Source organism: Heterodontus francisci, chromosome 4 (genome assembly GCF_036365525.1).
Source record: "Heterodontus francisci isolate sHetFra1 chromosome 4, sHetFra1.hap1, whole genome shotgun sequence".
Classification (NCBI taxonomy): Eukaryota; Metazoa; Chordata; class Chondrichthyes; order Heterodontiformes; family Heterodontidae; genus Heterodontus; species Heterodontus francisci.
The window spans coordinates 38,218,370-38,235,408 of NC_090374.1; the positions used below are offsets into that span (position 1 = coordinate 38,218,370).

Here is a 17,039-nt window from a genome sequence, read left to right on the forward strand (position 1 = left end):
AACTGATCTTTAGCTTCAGGTGGGGAGCAGAGTGTTGGAGCATAGATGCTGAGTAGGTGTACTGGGCCAGAGGTGGTGAGCAGTCGGATGGACAGTATGCGTTCTGAGCCATTTGAGGGAGGCTCTATCGTGCTGAGCAAGGAGTTTCTGATGGCGAAGCCCACTCCATGCTGTCTTGGTTCTTCAGGATCCCTGCCCTGCCAGAAGAAGGTGTAGTCTTGCTCTGCTAGAGATCCACTCGTGGGCAGGCGTGTCTCCTGAAGTGCTGCAATGTCTACATTGAGTCTACTGAGCTCATTGTTAATGATGGCGGTCTTCCGAGAATCGTTGATTTGTGTAAGGTCTTCCGACAGGCCAGGACACAGTTCTGACGTTCCAGCTTGCAAAGCGAAGGGCTGGTACCTTCTTTCCTTTTTTTCGTGTTGTTTGGTGCGGTGTTTCAGTCCACCTATTGGGATTGGGGGTAATATATTAGCATGGATTGATTAATGGACAGAAAACAGATGCTCGGAATAAACAGGACAATTTTGGGTTGGCAGGTTCTAATTAGGGTAACCGCAAGGATTAATGCCTCAGCTATTTACAACCTATGTTCATGACTTTGAGACTGAGTGTAATCTATCCAAGTTTGATGACGATACAAAGTTAGGTGGGAATGTAAGCAGTGAGGAGGATGCAAAGAGGCTGCAGAGGGATATAGACAGGTTGGGTGAATGGACAAGAACATGGCACACGGAATACAATAGAAACATAGAAAATAGGAGCAGGAGTAGGCCATTTGGCCCTTTTGAGCCTGCTCCGCCATTCATTATGATCATGGCTGATCATCCAACTCAGTAACCTGTTCCAGCTTCCCCCCCATATCCTTTGATCCCTTTCGCCCCAAGAGCTATATCTAACTCCTTCTTGAAAACATACAATGTTTTGGCCTTAAATGCTTTCTGTGGTAGCGAATTCCACAGGCTCACCACTCTCTGGGTAAAAGAATTTTTCCTCACCTCAGTCCTGAAAGGTTTACCCTGTATCCTTAGACTAGACTGGGTACTGTATAATGAGAGAGGAATAATTGACCGTCTAGTGGTGCGAGACCCCTTGGGGACGAGTGACCATAACATGATAGAATTCTTCATCAAGATGGAGAGTGACGTAGTTGATTCTGAGACAAGGATCCTGAATCTTAATAAAGAAAACTACGAAGGTATGAGGCGCAAGTTGGCCATGACGGATTGGGAAACATTACTTAAAGGGATGACAGTGGGTAGGCAATGGCAAACATTTAAAGAGCGCATGGATGAACTGCAACAACATGTTGTTTATCCCTGTCTGGCGCAAAAGTAAAATGGGAAAGGTAGCCAAGCCATGGCTTGCAAGGGAAATTAGAGATAGCATTAGATCCAGGGAAGAGGCATATAAATTTGCCAGGATAAGCAACAGACCTGAGGATTGGGAGCAGTTTAGAATTCAGCAAAGGAGGACCAAGGGATTGATTAAGAAGGGGAAAGTAGAGTACGAGATCAAGCTTGCGGGGAACATAAAACCTGACTGTAAAAGTTTCTGTAGGCATGTGAAGAGAAAAAGATTGGTGAAGACAAATGTAGGTCCCTTACAGTCAGAAATGGGAATTTATTATGGGGAATAAAGAAATGGCTGACCAACTAAATGCATAGTTTGGTTCTGCCTTCACAAAGGAGGACACAAATATACCAGAAATGTTGGGGAACACAAGGTTTAGTGAGAGAGAGGAACTGAAGGAAATCAGTATTAGTAGAGGAATGGTGTTGGGGAAATTGATATTGATTAAAGGCCGATAAATCCCCAGGGCCTGATGTTATGCATCCCAGAGTACTTAAGGAATTGGCCCTAGAAATAGTGGATGCATTGGTGGTCATCTTCCAAGATTCCATAAACTCTGGAACAGTCCCTACAGATTGGAGGGTAGCTAATGTAACCCCACTATTCAAAAAGGAAGGTAGAGAGAAAGCAGGGAATTATAGACCAGTCAGCCTGATGTCGGTAGTGGGAAAATTCTAGAGTCTATTATCAATGATTTTATAGCAGAGCACTTGGATAACAGTGGTAGAATCGGGCAGAGTCAGCATGGATTTACGAAAGGGAAATCATGCTTGACAAATCTACTAGAATTCTTCGAGGATGTAACTAGTAGAGTTGATGAGGGGGAGCCAGAGGATGTAGTTTATTTGGACTTTCAGAAGGCTTTCGACAAAGTCCCACTTAAGAGATTAGCATGTAAAATTAAAGTGCATGGGATTGGGGGTAGTGTATTGCGATGGATAGAAATTTGGTTGGCGGACAGGAAACAAAGAGTAGGGATAAATGGGTCTTTTTCCGAATGGCAGGCAGTGACTAGTGGGGTACCACAGGGATCGGTGCTAGGACCCCAGCTATTCACAATATATATTAATAATTTAGATGAGGGAACTAAATGTAATATCTCCAAATTTGCAGATGACACAAAACTGGGTGGGAGGGTGAGTTGTGAGGAGGATGCAGAGAGGCTTCAGGGTGATTTGGACAAGTTGAGTGAGTGGGCTAATGCATGGCAGATGCAGTATAATGTGGATAAATGTGAGGTTATCCACTTTGGTAGCAAAAACAGGAAGGCAGATTATTATCTGAACGGCTATAAACTGAGAGAGGGGAATATGCAGCGAGACCTGGGTGTTCTCGTACACCAGTCGCTGAAGGTAAGCATGCAGGTACAACAGGCAGTAAAAAAGGCAAATAGTATGTTGGCCTTCATAGCGAGAGGATTCGAGTACAGAAGCAGGGATGTCTTGCTGCAATTATACAGAGCCTTGGTGCGGCCATACCTGGAATATTTTGTGCAGTTTTGGTCTCCTTATCTGAGGAAGGATGTTCTTGCTATAGAGGGAGTGCAGTGAAGGTTTACCAGACTGATTCCTGGGATGGCAGGACTGACATATGAGGAGAGATTGAGTCAGTTAGGATTATATTTGCTGGAGTTCAGAAGAGTGAGGGGGGATCTCATAGAAACATATAAAATTTTAACTGGACTTGACAGGGTAGATTGCAGGAAGGATGGTCCTGATGATGGGGGAGTCCAGAACCAGGGGTCATAGTCTAAGGATACGGGGTAAATCTTTCAGGAGAGATGAGATGAGGAGAAATTTCTTCACCCAGAAAGTGGTGAGCCTGTGGAATTTGCTACCACAGAAAGCAGATGAGGCCAAAACATTATATGCTTTAAAAAAGGAGTTAGATATAGCTCTTGGGTCTAAAGGGATCAAAGGGTATGGAGCGGAAGCTGGAACAGGCTACTGAGTTGGATGATCAGCCATGATCATAATGAATGGTGGAGCAGGCTCGAAGGGCCGAATGGCCTACTGCTGCTCCTATTTTCTATGACCCTTGGTACTGGACTCCCCCACCATCGGGAACATCCTTCCTGCATCTACCCTGTCAAGTCCTGTTAGAATTTTGTAGGCTTCTATGAGATATGGTGAAGTGAGGTTATCCACTTTGGTAGGAAAAATAAGAAAGCATAATACTTTTTGAATGGTGGGAGACTGGAAAATGATTGCATTCAGAGGGCCTTACATGTTCTTGCACGTGAATCATAGAAAGTTAGCATGCAGGTACAGCTAGCAATTAGAGAGGCAAATGGTATGGTGGCTTTTGTTACAAAGGGTTGGCGTGCAAGTGTAAATAAGTCATATCAATGCCCTACATAACTCTAGTGAGGCCACACCTGGAGTACTGTGTGCAGTTCTAGTCTACTTACCTAAGGAAGGACATACTTCTAGAGGGAGTGCAATGAAGATTCATTAGACTGGTTCCTGGGATGAAAGGATTATCCTATGAGGAAAGATTGAGTAGACTAGGCCTATATTCTTTGGATTTAATAAGAATGAGGGAATGATTTAATTGAAACATATAAAATTCTTAGGGGCCTTGACATGTAGATGCTGAGAAAATGTTTCTCGTTATCTAAAACGTAGGTTCGCAGTCTCAGTTTGAGTTTGGCTGTTTAGGACTGCGATAAGGAGAAATTTCTTCACCTGGTTGTGAATCTTTGAAATTCTCTACCCCAGTGAGCTGTGGAAGCTCAGTCGTTGAGTATATTCAAGACAATAGATTTTTGGGTACTAAGCGAAATAAGGGATTTGGGCTAGCGCGAGTTGAGATAGCAGATCAACCATGATCTTGTTGAATGGCAGAGCAGGTTCGAAGGACCATGTGGCCTATCCAGCTCCTAGTTATGTTTTGCTGCATCTCTTTCCATCACCTGCTTCAAAAGCTTCCTTAAAACCTACCCTCTGTCACTGTAGTTTTGGCCCCTCCATTTTCTACTTTAATCCAGATTTGACTATGACTTCCCTTGGGATGTTATGTTACATTAAAAGTACCATCTAAATGGAAGTAGTTGTTTTTAGCAAGGTGTAGAGTAAAGCTCTCTCTACTGCAACAACAAGTAAACTTAAATTTAGTGAATGCCTTTAATGTAATAAAACATTCCAAGGTGTTTCACGGGAACAGTATTAAAAAAATGCCAACGAGCCACATACTGAGTCAGATGACCAAAAGCTTGGTCAAAGAGGTAGGTTTTTAGGAGTGTCTTAAAGGAGGAAAGTGAGATGGAGAGGTGTAGGGAGGGAATTCCAGAACTTGGGGCCTAGGCAACTGAAGGCATAGCCATTGATGGTGGAGCAATTAAAATAGGGGTTGTTGAAGGAAAGAATTAGATGAGCGCAGGTATCTGAGGGCTGTGGGGCTGGAGGATTTTAGAGATAGGGAGGGTGAGGCCATGGAGGGATTTGAAAACGACAATTTTAAAATCAAGACATTGCTTTATTGGGAGCCAGTATAGATCAGCAAGCATGGGTGATGGGTGAATGGAATTTGATGTGAGTTAAGACACGGGCAGCAGAGTTTTGGATGGTCTCGAGTTTAGAGGGTAGTATATAGGAGACCAGCCAGGAGTGTGTTGGAATAGTTAAGTCTAGAGGTAACGAAGGCGTGAATGAGGGCATCAGCAGCATATGAGCTGAGACGGGGCAAATTCGGGCGATGTCATGGAGGTGGAATAGGAAGTCTTAGTGATGGTGCGAATATGTGGATGGAAAGTCATCTCGGGGTCAGATATGACACCAAGGTTGCAAACAGACTGGCTTAATCGCAGACTGTTACCAGCGAGAGGGATGGAGTCAGTAGCTAGGGAATGGAGTTTGGAGCAGGGACTGAAAACAATAGCTTCAGTGAGGAAATTTCTGCTCATCTGGTACTGGATGTCAAATAAGCAGTCTGATAATTTAGCAACATTGGAGAAATTGAGAGAAGAGGTGATGAGGTAGAGCTGTATGTCATCAGCGTACATGTGAAAACGAATGCTATGCTTTTGGATGATGCCAAGGGAACGTACGTAGGTGAGAAATTGGAGAGGGCCAAGGATAGATCCTTGGGGGAGATCCTTGGGAGCAGGAAGCAAAGCCATTGTAGGCGATTCTCTGGCTCTGATTTGACAAGAATACAACTCTGAGTTCAGTCCTACCCAGCTGGATGACAGTTGAGAGGCGTTGGAGGAGCATGGTGTGATCAACCGTGTTAAAGGCTGCAGGCAGGTTGAGAAGGACTTGGAGCGATAGTTTACATTTATCACCGTCACAAAGTATGTACTGTGCTTTAACCATGCATTTCATCTCCCAACCTGAATGAACCATATCCTACTTCACTTGTGTAAATTAGTTTGGTTATATCCTAAATTACATCAAGATTGGTTATTAACACCTTGAAAAGTATGCAGACGCATGGGAACATGGATCTAAATTGTACCTCATTTCTGAGATTCCATAGTATGTATCTCTGCAGGCCATGAAAATGAAGCGCTTGACATGGTGGAGTTTTTTTGCTAATTTCTGAATTTATCCCTTTTTATAGAGGACTTCTTATGAGTGGTACATTCCAAAAGGAATCCTTAAAACTGGCTGGATGAACAAACATCTAAACCTTGTTCCTGCACTAGTGGTGGTCTTCTATGAGCTGGACTGGGATGAGGCTCAGTGGAAGGAGAAACAGTCTGAGTGTGCTACCAGAGTAGAAATTGTCAGGTACTCCAAGTCCTTTTGTATCTATGAACATTACTCTTGTAAGAATCATTAAAAAAAAAAAAAATCTGTAGGAATGTGCCTACATAATTAACCCCTCATGTATTTAACATCTCTTGGGATGATTTGAAAGCAAATCTGTAACCTGTGAGCTATAATTTCTTGGTCAAGAAATGCCACAGATCTACTTTTAAGGATTGAAGAACTACCAAATCACCATAATCTATTTCATGTGCCAGAGGTGCAGGAATTTGGTTCAATTAGCTCTTTCTCAATCCACACAGTTGAGTCACGTTATTGAACTGAATATATAATTGATGCAAAGATAAATCCTTTTCCAATTCATGCAGTGTTACATCTTCATGTATTTGTTTGCTGTTTATTCCTTCTGTGTAAGGTTGCAAAATTTAACTGTTTTTTGAAAATATTACCATATAAAAAGAAATGAACAAGAAGCCAGAAATTGGAATGAGTTTTTATTTTTACTGAAATCTTTTTTTTTGTGAAATAAATTAGTTGCATAACGTTGTCACTAAGGTGATACTTATAGCATCTTCTTGCTGTGAAGGTATTTAAAAAGTCTTTGAATCTCTCACCCTGTCCATAAGTGAAAGCACCAAATTGCATCATTGCAAATGATGGCTGATGGTTAAAGCTTTCACTGTGCATTGAAGTTTAGTCACAAAAATATGGAAAAACTATTATGCGAGCAAAGTACTTGAAATAATTGAAATAATAATTGGCTACTTAAGGGAATGTTAAGCGTGTTTATGCATTTGCATGTACAGTTTTTTATTTCTTCATGCGCTGTTTGGTAACTTGTTTAAGAGCTTCCAAACCAAGATGGAGCAATTGACATGGGGGGAATTCTGTTTGGAATTGATGGGCTCTCTCTCTATAAGGATGCATCCTACTTGCCCAACTCCACGGTTCGTTGGCAATAGCCAAGCCTGTGAGCAGGAGTACTGCTGCACTTTTCTCCACAGCCAAAGCTGTTCTGCCAACCAGCACATAACGCTAGGTTTGCCGCTGCTTATTCAGCCAGGCCTCCATTAGAGGATTAGCTTGCAGGATTATCTGGCGTTGAGTGGGGAGAAACTCACTGTGGTGATAGGCTTGTCTGCTACCTGTTCAGATTCCTTTCATGAAGCAAACCAGCTGTTTAATCAACAGTTCCCTGGAGTGCTACCACCCCGCCTGGCCTGGTCATCAGAGTACTGAATCGGTCATGTAGGGTCCCTCTAGCTTTACTCAGCAACTGCGCCATTTAGGAGCTTCATAAACTAAAGAAATCCTCCTTGCCATCTCTTCAAAAGGAGGATTATCACTTTTTTTAATTTTGGGTAAATAATTCCACTATGCCTGACTGAGATTTCTGCCACCAAGGTGAATGTATGGACTGGGGACACGTATGTGTCTTGCAGCAATAATCATGAATGCCCGTGATTCGTACCACACTGTTCTGTGGTTCATTTGAATTATTTGATGCAGGATGTTTTTTCACCTTTATTTTACCAGTTAATTAACAGTCAGTGTGCTGGGATACAGTGGCTCAAGCATAGAGGGAAGGTACAGAGACGTTTTAGATTTAACGATTGCATGTTTTTTTGACGGTGGTCTTGTGCATCTCGTCTCTCCACTGCACCATTGGCAGTGACTCTAATCTAGAAATCCCTTAAGCTTTCTACCACTTCTCCTTTACTGCCCTACTTAAAACCCATCTGTTTGGTCAAGTGTTTGACCTCCACTGCCACCACCCCCAAATATTGCTTGGTGTTCCTTTGTTTTCCTTGCGCCTCTGTGAGGCTTTGTACATTTGAGTGCTGAATAAAATTCAAGTTACAGTTGTGCAGTCGACTGCCCAAGAAACAATGGATATAGATAGTGTGGAAACGTTTAAAGGAGTATAGGACAGATATTGGAGAGAGCCAATTTTTGAGGCACAAGTTTTTGTAGTTCATCAGTATGAATTCTGCTCTTGTGTTTTGCTGTACTGCTAACTTATAATTTGGGTACTTCTGTGCTATGGAATGCAAAGACAGCATTATCATTCCTAAAACTCAGAAGAAGTGGTCATTTTTCTTTTGTTCAGGATGTATAACATAACCAGACTTTCTGTCCCTTCTGTGCACAATTCTATGAGATTGCTTGATTTCATTTGTAATGTTTTTCTGTTCTATGAATTGTTTTGTGGTTCCAGGCAAAGTTTACAGGGAAGAAATACAAAGGTTGCTGTTGTGCTGATACAGAAGAAAACTCCCTTACCTCCAGGTATTTTTAATTACAAGTTCTTATGAACGAAAAATAACAAATGCAGCAGATGCTAGAAATTCTAAAATGAAACAGAACATGACATTTGCTGAAAATAGAGGCATGTTGTCAAAGCTTTTCATCTTGCACTCATCAGGACAATCTGCAAAAATACCAATGTAAGGGAAAACAACAACTTCATACTGTATGAGAAGAGAATGCTGATTGGGTAGCAAGTGAACTCTGGAGGCGTTGCCATGGAGAATGCGCCAGTTTATGGTGACTGACAGTTAACTGCCAAGCTTGGTTTGAAATTTTAACCACGCAGCTTGACTTTGGTCTAAGCATTACTCTGAGGAATGAACCAGTGAATGGCTGTCACTTATTTTCTTTAGCTGAAACAGGGGCAGTGTTTGTACATGTTCTTTCTGTCTGCAAAGAACAGGGCCCTGTTTTTTAATATATGTGGCTTCCAGTACACGCAAATGTGCCACACTGCGAGCCCTACTGACCATCTTAAATTGGTTGTCAGCGTAACTCTTAGCACACTGAGGATTATTTAGCAAATGTCGTCCATCGTGGAATCACATCTAATGTTGGATAGTGTGTTTTGAGTTTTGCAAGCACAGGCTCGTTGGGTACGGCCTGTACCTTGCTCGTTGTGAACAGCGGAAGGGGCATGTTTGATACGATCCACCAGTCTTTGGGATGTATGGCCTATATACCTAGCATCTCACTGGCACTGAAGTTCATATATCACGTTACTCATTTGTGTGTTGGGCAGGACGTCTTTTTGGCTTGACAGCAGCATCCTGGTGTAGTGAATACTACACGTTGCTACTGCATAGTAGCAGTGTGCAACTGCTAGCAACAAGTGAAGCTAGCTGTGGAATTCTGATGAAGTGTCACTGACTTGAAACGTTAAGTCTGCTTCTCTTTCCACAGATGCTGTCAGACCTTTGAGTATTTCCAGCATTTCTTGTTTGTGTTTCAGATTTCCTGCATCTGCAGTATTTTGCTTTTATTAGCTAAATAATCCTCCGCGTGCTAAGAATTACGCTGACAACCAATTTGATTATCAGTAGGGCTCGCAGTGTGACGCGTTTGTGTTCTGGAAGCTACATTTATTAATACACAGGGTCCTGTCCTTTGCAGACAGAGGGAACATGTACAAACATTGTGCCTGTTTCAGCTGAGCAAAATAAGTGACAGCCATTCGCTGTCAAGCCATTGCCCTGAGGGATGAACCAATCAGGCAAGCTGGCTGGTTTAAATTTCAAACAAAACTTGGCAGTTCACTGTCAGTCACCATAAACTTGTGCATTCTCCATGGCAATGCCTCTACCTATCGGAGTCCACTTGCCAACCAATCAACACACTCTTCTCATACAGTATAAAGTTGTTGTTTCCCTTTCCATTTGGTATTCTTGTGGATTGTCCAGTTGAGTGCAAGAAGAAAAGTTTCGACAATATGTCTCTATTTTCAGTAATACTCCAGTTCTGTACGACTAAATGACTATTTGAAAATGCTGGAAACGCACAGCATGTATAGGATGGCCATTCATCTGCTTTTACACTGGACGGTCTGGTTTTCAGGTGGACTCTCCCCTGTTAGGTACCAAATTTGAACCGGATGCCCTATTGTCTGGTATTTTAAAGCACCTATCGCCCCAGCCTCTCAGGAAGCATTTAAAGTCAAAATTATTGCATGTGGGCCACTGTAGAGGTCCCGCAAAAATCTTCGGGCCTATCCAGGCACGCAGTGGGGGAGGGGGGGACTTGGCTACATTGGGGAGAGGGTGAGAATTGGCTATCACATGTGCGTCCTTTATGATACCCTCAAGCTACATTGTACAGGCATATCGATGTACGCAACACACTGCTCTCGACCGAGTAGCTGCCATGAGGTCGGAGGAGAGAATGTGAGAAATGCACAAAAAAACTGATTACAAGCATCACTCGAGCTTTTTAACCTGCATTAGCCCCTGCAAGGTTCATTATAAGCTGGAAATGTACATGCTCTCCAAGTTTAGCTCGCTCTAAGATACTAGTTTTATTATGTGCGGTATTTTATTTTAATTTAAAAAACACGCGTGTGAGTGGGGATTGGCAGGAGCATCCAGTATTCCTGTTGTCGGTCAGTGGCCACTCTAAGCAGGTCAGTCAGCATCTGTGGAAAGAACGGACAAATTAATGCTTAGGGTGCAGGCTGTTCTTCAGAACTGTTCTAAAGAAGCAACTGCAATCAACATGTGAACTTGTCTGTTCTTGCCACAGATGGTAACTGACCCAACGAACATTTCCAGCATTTCTGTTTTCATTTCTTTTCAAAAGAAGTTTACCTTTTTGTTGCCATAAGTAGGCATAAACATTTAAAATGACTTCAAAATACACCTTTACCAATAGGGTTATTCTATGATTTCAGTATTTTGAAAGAAACTTAAATGAAAAAAAAAGTAGAATTGGAAATGTTTTTGCCAATGGATACATTACATTGCAGACATGACTTTTCTTGTTCAGGAAATTGTTTTGGAAATAAAGATGTTTAACCTCTGGCTTTTGTGATCTGTAATGAAACTCATGCTTCTATTTTAGTGAAGGAAGTTTGTCATTATTTGTACAATTGTAAAATGGTCCACTTTAAACTACGCTGTTAGCTTTTTAGATAGGTTCATCCAGGATTCTGAGAGACAGGATTTATGATTATTTGGAAAAGCATGATTTGATTAGAGACAGTCAGCATGGCTTTGTGAGGGGCAGGTCATGCCTCACAAGCCTTATTGAATTCTTTGAAGATGTGACAAAACACATTGATGAAGGAAGAGCAGTGGATGTGGTGTATATGGATTTTAGCAAGGCGTTTGATAAGGTTCCCCATGGTAGGCTCATTCAGAAAGTAAGGAGGCATGGGATTCAGGGAAAGTTGGCTGTCTGGATACAAAATTGGCTGGCCCATAGAAGTCAGAGGGTGGTAGTAGATGGAAAGTATTCAGCATGGAGCTCTGTGACCTGTGGTGTTCCACAAGGATCTGTTCTGGGACCTCTGCTCTTTGTGATTTTTATAAATGACTTGGATGAGGAAGTGGAAGGCTGGGTTAGCAAGTTTGCCGATGACACAAAGGTTGCTGGAGTTGTGGATAGTGTGGAAGGCTGTTGTAGGTTGCAACAGGACATTGACAGGATGCAGAGCTGGGCTGAGAAGTGGCAGATGGAGTTCAACCTGGAAAAGTGTGAAGTGATTCATTTTGGAAGGTCGAATTTGAATGCAGAATACAGGCTTAAAGACAGGATTCTTGGCAGTGTGGAGGAACAGAGGGATCTTGGGGTCCATGTCCATAGATCGCTCAAAGTTGCCACCCAAGTTGATAGGGTTGTTAAGAAGGCGTATGGTGTGTTGGCTTTCATTAACAGGGGAATTGAGTTTAAGAGCCGCGAGGTTATGCTGCAGCTCTATAAAGGCCCTGGTTCGACCACACTTGGAATATTGTGTTCAGTTCTGGTTGCCTCATTATAGGAAGGATGTGGAAGCTTTAGAGAGCGTGCAGAGGAGATTTACCAGGATGCTGCCTGGACTGGAGGGCATGTCTTACGAAGAAAGATTGAGGGAGCTAGGGCTTTTCTCATTGGAGCGAAGAAGGATGAGAGGTGACTTGATAGAGGGGTACAAGATGATGAGAGGCATAGATAGAGTGGATAGCCAGAGACTTTTTCCCAGGGCGGAAAGGGCTATCACCAGGGGGCATAATTTTAAGGTGATTGGAGGAAGGTTTAGGGGAGATGTCAGAGGTAGGTTCTTGACACAGAGAGTGGTGGGTGCATGGAATGCGCTGCCAGCAGTGGTAGTAGAAGCAGATACATTAGGGACATTTAAGCGACTCTTGGATAGGTACATGGACGATAGTAGAATGAAGGGTAGGTAGTTAGTTTGATCTTAGAGTCGGTTAAAGGTTCGGCACAATATCGTGGGCCGAAGGGCCTGTACTGTGCTGTACTGTTCTATGTTCTATATAAACTGCGCCCCACACCCCTGCTGACCCAGAATGTTTGAAAGAGATGGTTGTAACACATTCAGAAAACCATGGAACCTGACTGTATCCTAGTTTTCATGACAATGATTTGGGGGAACTTGTGATTCTATTGCACTCCCCTTGCCCCCACACCCCAACCAGTTTTCTCTTTTGGAGGCATCTTGCTGTGGCCATTCTTCATACATGAGCTTAAATGATGAGTGTTAGAGGACTATTTTATCATGACTGACATTGCAGCCAGACCCTGTCCAGAATTCATCCAATGTTCAAGTGCACCTAGTTTCCTGTTACTAGATAGTTATCGGAAGTGGGAACTTTAGCTACATTTTTTTGTCTTGCCATTTCTTCATTGCTGAGTATTTTGTACTACTAGCTGTTGTCCTAGCTGAGATTATTAGCATAAACCATACGTCAAAATTAACAGCTTTAATGAAAGCTGCCTTTAACCAATAAAGCATCAGACGAACTCTTTCGTTGCCCCATGGTTAAGCCATACTAGATCACAAACGTACACTCAATCTAAACTAGTATGGACATTTCAGTGAGGCAGCCAGGTTTCTTAATGCTGCATTTTGTTGATGGCCTTCCCTTTTTGCCTGGAACAGGGGTGAGGCAGTTGTTTGCCTTCCTGCTATATACATCCAGATGATGTTGTCAGGCTATGCTACCATCTGTAGTCATCTTATCTGCATGGTTTGATATGTTAATGTTTTCCCTGAAATATATAATTGGTCAGGAGAAATGATAAAGACTGTCCTGTGATCTCCCCACAGTGTCTTGAGTACGTGTGAAAGCAATGTGTTCTGTATGCATCTCTGATTATTCTCTGTCAAACTTTGATTAAGGTTTTCTACTGACAGTTGAACTCTAGAACTTAGAGTCATAGAGAGATACAGCACTGAAACAGGCCCTTCGGCCCACTGAGTCTGTGCTGACCAACAACCACCCATTTATGCTAATCCTACATTAATCCCATATTTCCTACCACATCCCCACCGTTCTCCTACCATCTACCTACACTCGGGGCAATTTACAATAGCCAATTTACCTATCAACCTGCAAGTCTTTGGCTGTGGGAAGAAACTGGTGCACCCGGTGGAAACCCATGCGGTTACAGGGAGAATTTGTAAAGTCTGCACAGGCAGTACCCAGAACTGAACTCGGGAGCTGTGAGGCTACGGTGCTAACCACTGTGCCACCCTAACAGCTGAGCCATCTTTTGTCTTGCTGTTCATTTAGTGAAGAGTTTATTTCCAGTCATCCAGGTGATTACTCCATTCTTTTGTGCGCTAGACTCTGAACTTGATCACTTTTTTTAACAAAACAGAAAATGCTGGAAAACAGTCAGCAAGTCAGACAGCATCTGTCCAAATATTAACTCTTTCTCTCCACAGATGCTGCCTGACTCACTGAATGTTTTCTAATATTTCTTGTTTTTGTTTCAGATTTCCAGCACCTGCAGTATCTTGCTTTTTATTCTGTTTTGGTTTTCCTTTCTGAAAATTAAGTTATTAGAAGAAAAAAGTGGAAGAATTCTTCTGCTTGAACTGGCTGGCAGGTGAGGCAGTTGTTGCATGAGATGTGCTACATAAATATGCATCGTTAGTGACCTGCCAAAACCTTGGGATTCCTACATATTTTACGCCAGTTTTTTTAAAATTGGCTTTCAGGGCTATATGTCGAGGTTCAGAGAGAAAGGAAGACAGCTGGCATGCTGTCAGATGTTTACCAATCCAGCTAAACTAAGCAATGAGCCTCTAAGAAGTGCACAAGAGAAACCTGGGGTAACTCTTCCTCCATGTGGGAAGGCATGCACACTGAGAAGGCTTGTGTACTAATCTATTATACTATATAGGGTAGTGGTTTTTGTTGCAAGTAAGTAACTTAAAATCTATAATTTAAAATGGTTCTTTTCAATATAGAACTTGCGCAAAACAGCAGCTGACCAGAAATAATGTTTCTTTGAACAGATAAGAGCAGTGAAATGTCCTCCTGCATAGCTGCTTGGACCAATTTCTTCCCAAACTTAATTTTTAAGAATATATTTTAGCTTTTGTTCCTTTTGCTCTGGACTAAATTGTACTTTTAATCTAAATTCAGTCAGGTGTATGTCTTAGTTGTATTTTTCCACTTGAACATTCATTTTGTCTTGAAGCATTCAACACCACCGTGAAAGAGACTTTCTGCAAATTTCTAATGCTCAAGTATAATGAAATGGAATAAGAAATATAAAGAGAAGTAGACATTTTGCTTTACAGTATTCTTACAATAAAATATAAAATTTAATCCAGTGCTCTCGATCACTGCTTTATATAATAAAATACATATATAAATGACTTGGGTATTGGAATACAGGGTAAAATTTCATTTTCTGAGGATACCAAACTTGGAGTGGCAAACAGTGAAGATTATATAAATCGACTGCAACAGGACATAGAGAGGCTAGCAGAATGGGTAGACAAGTGAAAATGGAATTTAATACAGAGAAGTGTGAGGTGACGCATTTTGACAGAAGGGATAGGGAGAGGCAATACAGACCAATTAGCACATTTCTAAAGAGTGTGCAGGAAACAGAGGGACCAGGAGGTGCATGTGCATAGGTCTTTGAAGGTGGCAGCACATATTGAGAATGGTTAGCAAAGCATTTGGGATCTTTGGCTTCATAAATAGAGTTATTGAGTACAAAAGCAGGGAAGATACACTCAATCTTTATAAAGCTCTGGTTCCACCACAACTGGAATATTGCATCCAGTTCTGGTTGTCACACTTGAAGGATGTGAGGTTGCAGAGGAGATTTACCTGAATGGTCCCAGGGGTGAGGGATTTTAGCTACAAGGTTAGGTTGTAGAAGCTGGGATTGCTGTTTATGGAGCAAAGGAGATTGAGGGGAGATTTGATAGAGGTGTACAAGATTATGCCAAGTTTAGATAAGGCAGACAAGGAAAAACTGTTCCCATTAGCTGATGGTACAAGGACTACAGGACACAGATTTAAGGTTTTTAGCAAGAGATGTAGGAGGGGTTGTGAGAAGAACTTAGTTTACACAGTGAATGGTAATGACCTTGAACTCGCTGCCTACGAGGGTGGTGAAAGCAGGGACAGTCAATGATTTCAAAAGAAAATTGGATGGGCACTTGAGGAAAATAAACTTGTAGGGCCAGGGGAATAGAGTGGGGGATGGGACTAATTGGGCTGTTTTCGGGACAGCCGGCATAGACTCAATGGGCTGACTGGCCTCCTTCTGTGCTGTAAATGACTGACGGTTAAAATATTTTTATTGTAGTGTTTAAAATCTGTCCAATGCTCCACAGTTCAAAGGCCTTTCTGCAATTTCATTATCTCTCAGCTTATGCAATTATAAAAAGGTGTTCTCATCACCACCAGCACATTTTAGATCAAGTATTTCTTCCACTTAACACTTCTTAGGTGAGGACTTGATTGCTTCAGAGAGAGCAGCGGCACTGTGCAATGCCTGTGACTTGTCGGGAAAATCTCTGTTTGTGCTACCACACACTGATCATCTTGTAGGATACATTATCAGGTCAGTACATTTTTGATCAATTCCCCACTTGCTGCACCTAAATTTTAGTAAGTGATCAGAAAGGTTTTCTTGTAACCTTGCTTTTGTATACCAGTTTAACTCGTAAACTTTATTTTTAAATTGCAGCTAAGAAGTCTGATTCAAAACCTGTACTTGAGTTAAACATTTCCTCTTGTTTTAACAATATTGCATCCAATATGTAAAGAGCAACTCCTGTGTGGATAGATTTGTTGTCCGCAGAGGCTACTGGACAGCCCTCTACTGAATGTCAGTGGACAAGCACTTAAAGCTGGAGTTATGCATGACACAAAGATGGTTGTGTTTGTTGGGTAGCTCTGTGCTGCTTTTAACCTGGTCGGGGCCTCTCCCATGATGTTGCACTGTCGCTGTGCACTGCTTTAACTTGGTTAGGGCCCCTCCTTGTATTGAGGTTGATAAAGCTGTTAAGAAAAAGCTAATGGAATTCAAGATTTTATCTCGAGGTATAGAATATAAAAGTGGAGAGGTAATAATGTGCCTATATAAAATTGAAGACTTGAGTTAGGATTTTGTATGCAGCATTGGGATTCACACTATAGGAAAGATATTGCGGTTTTAGCATGGGTACAGTAAAGATTCAGTAGGACGTTATCTTGTATGAGGAAATGCAAATGTGAAAATGACTTAAAAAAATGTTTTCTTTTTTCATTAGAAGAACACACATTGCTGGATGATTTCTTAATGTTTAAAATTAGAGTATGGAACAAAGTAATAGTTGAGGGGCTACGAGCAAGGGGCCTTAGCGCAAGATTTAATATAAGAGATTTAGAACCGAGAGCAGGAGACATTTTAACCAGGTATTGGGGCTGGAATTGACTTTCAGGGTTAATGCTTGAGGCAGCTACAATAATTACTCAGTTTTGTTTCTGTCCAGGCTGTTTTGATTTGGTCAGTTTAAGGGGTGCATCTGTTGGTGTGTTTATTTGGTGGGCAGTACCTGAGGTGTGCGGTGAACTACAGCATGTGATGCACATCTGGCTGCTGGCGGTTGGTGGTTGCTGGGAGTGGCGGGGTGGGGAAGGGTGTTGGTGGAGGGCATTAACAGTGGAAGGTAAGAGGAGCCCAACAACAAAGTTACCCTGGCTGGAGAGATTGTTT

At 42.1% G+C, this 17,039-nt stretch overlaps 1 protein-coding gene across 4 annotated transcripts in view; it reads left to right on the forward strand.

Moving 5' to 3' along the window:
* The window catches only part of trappc11 (trafficking protein particle complex subunit 11), a 104,311-nt gene that overhangs the window by 38,968 nt on the left and 48,304 nt on the right, over positions 1-17,039 (forward strand). For all 4 annotated transcript variants that reach the window (XM_068029360.1, XM_068029359.1, XM_068029363.1 and 1 more), the window contains exons 3-5: positions 5,917-6,086; positions 8,284-8,354; positions 15,788-15,902. In XM_068029360.1, the coding sequence (XP_067885461.1) occupies positions 5,917-6,086; positions 8,284-8,354; positions 15,788-15,902 (356 nt within the window). The remainder of the gene's footprint in view (positions 1-5,916; positions 6,087-8,283; positions 8,355-15,787; positions 15,903-17,039) is intronic.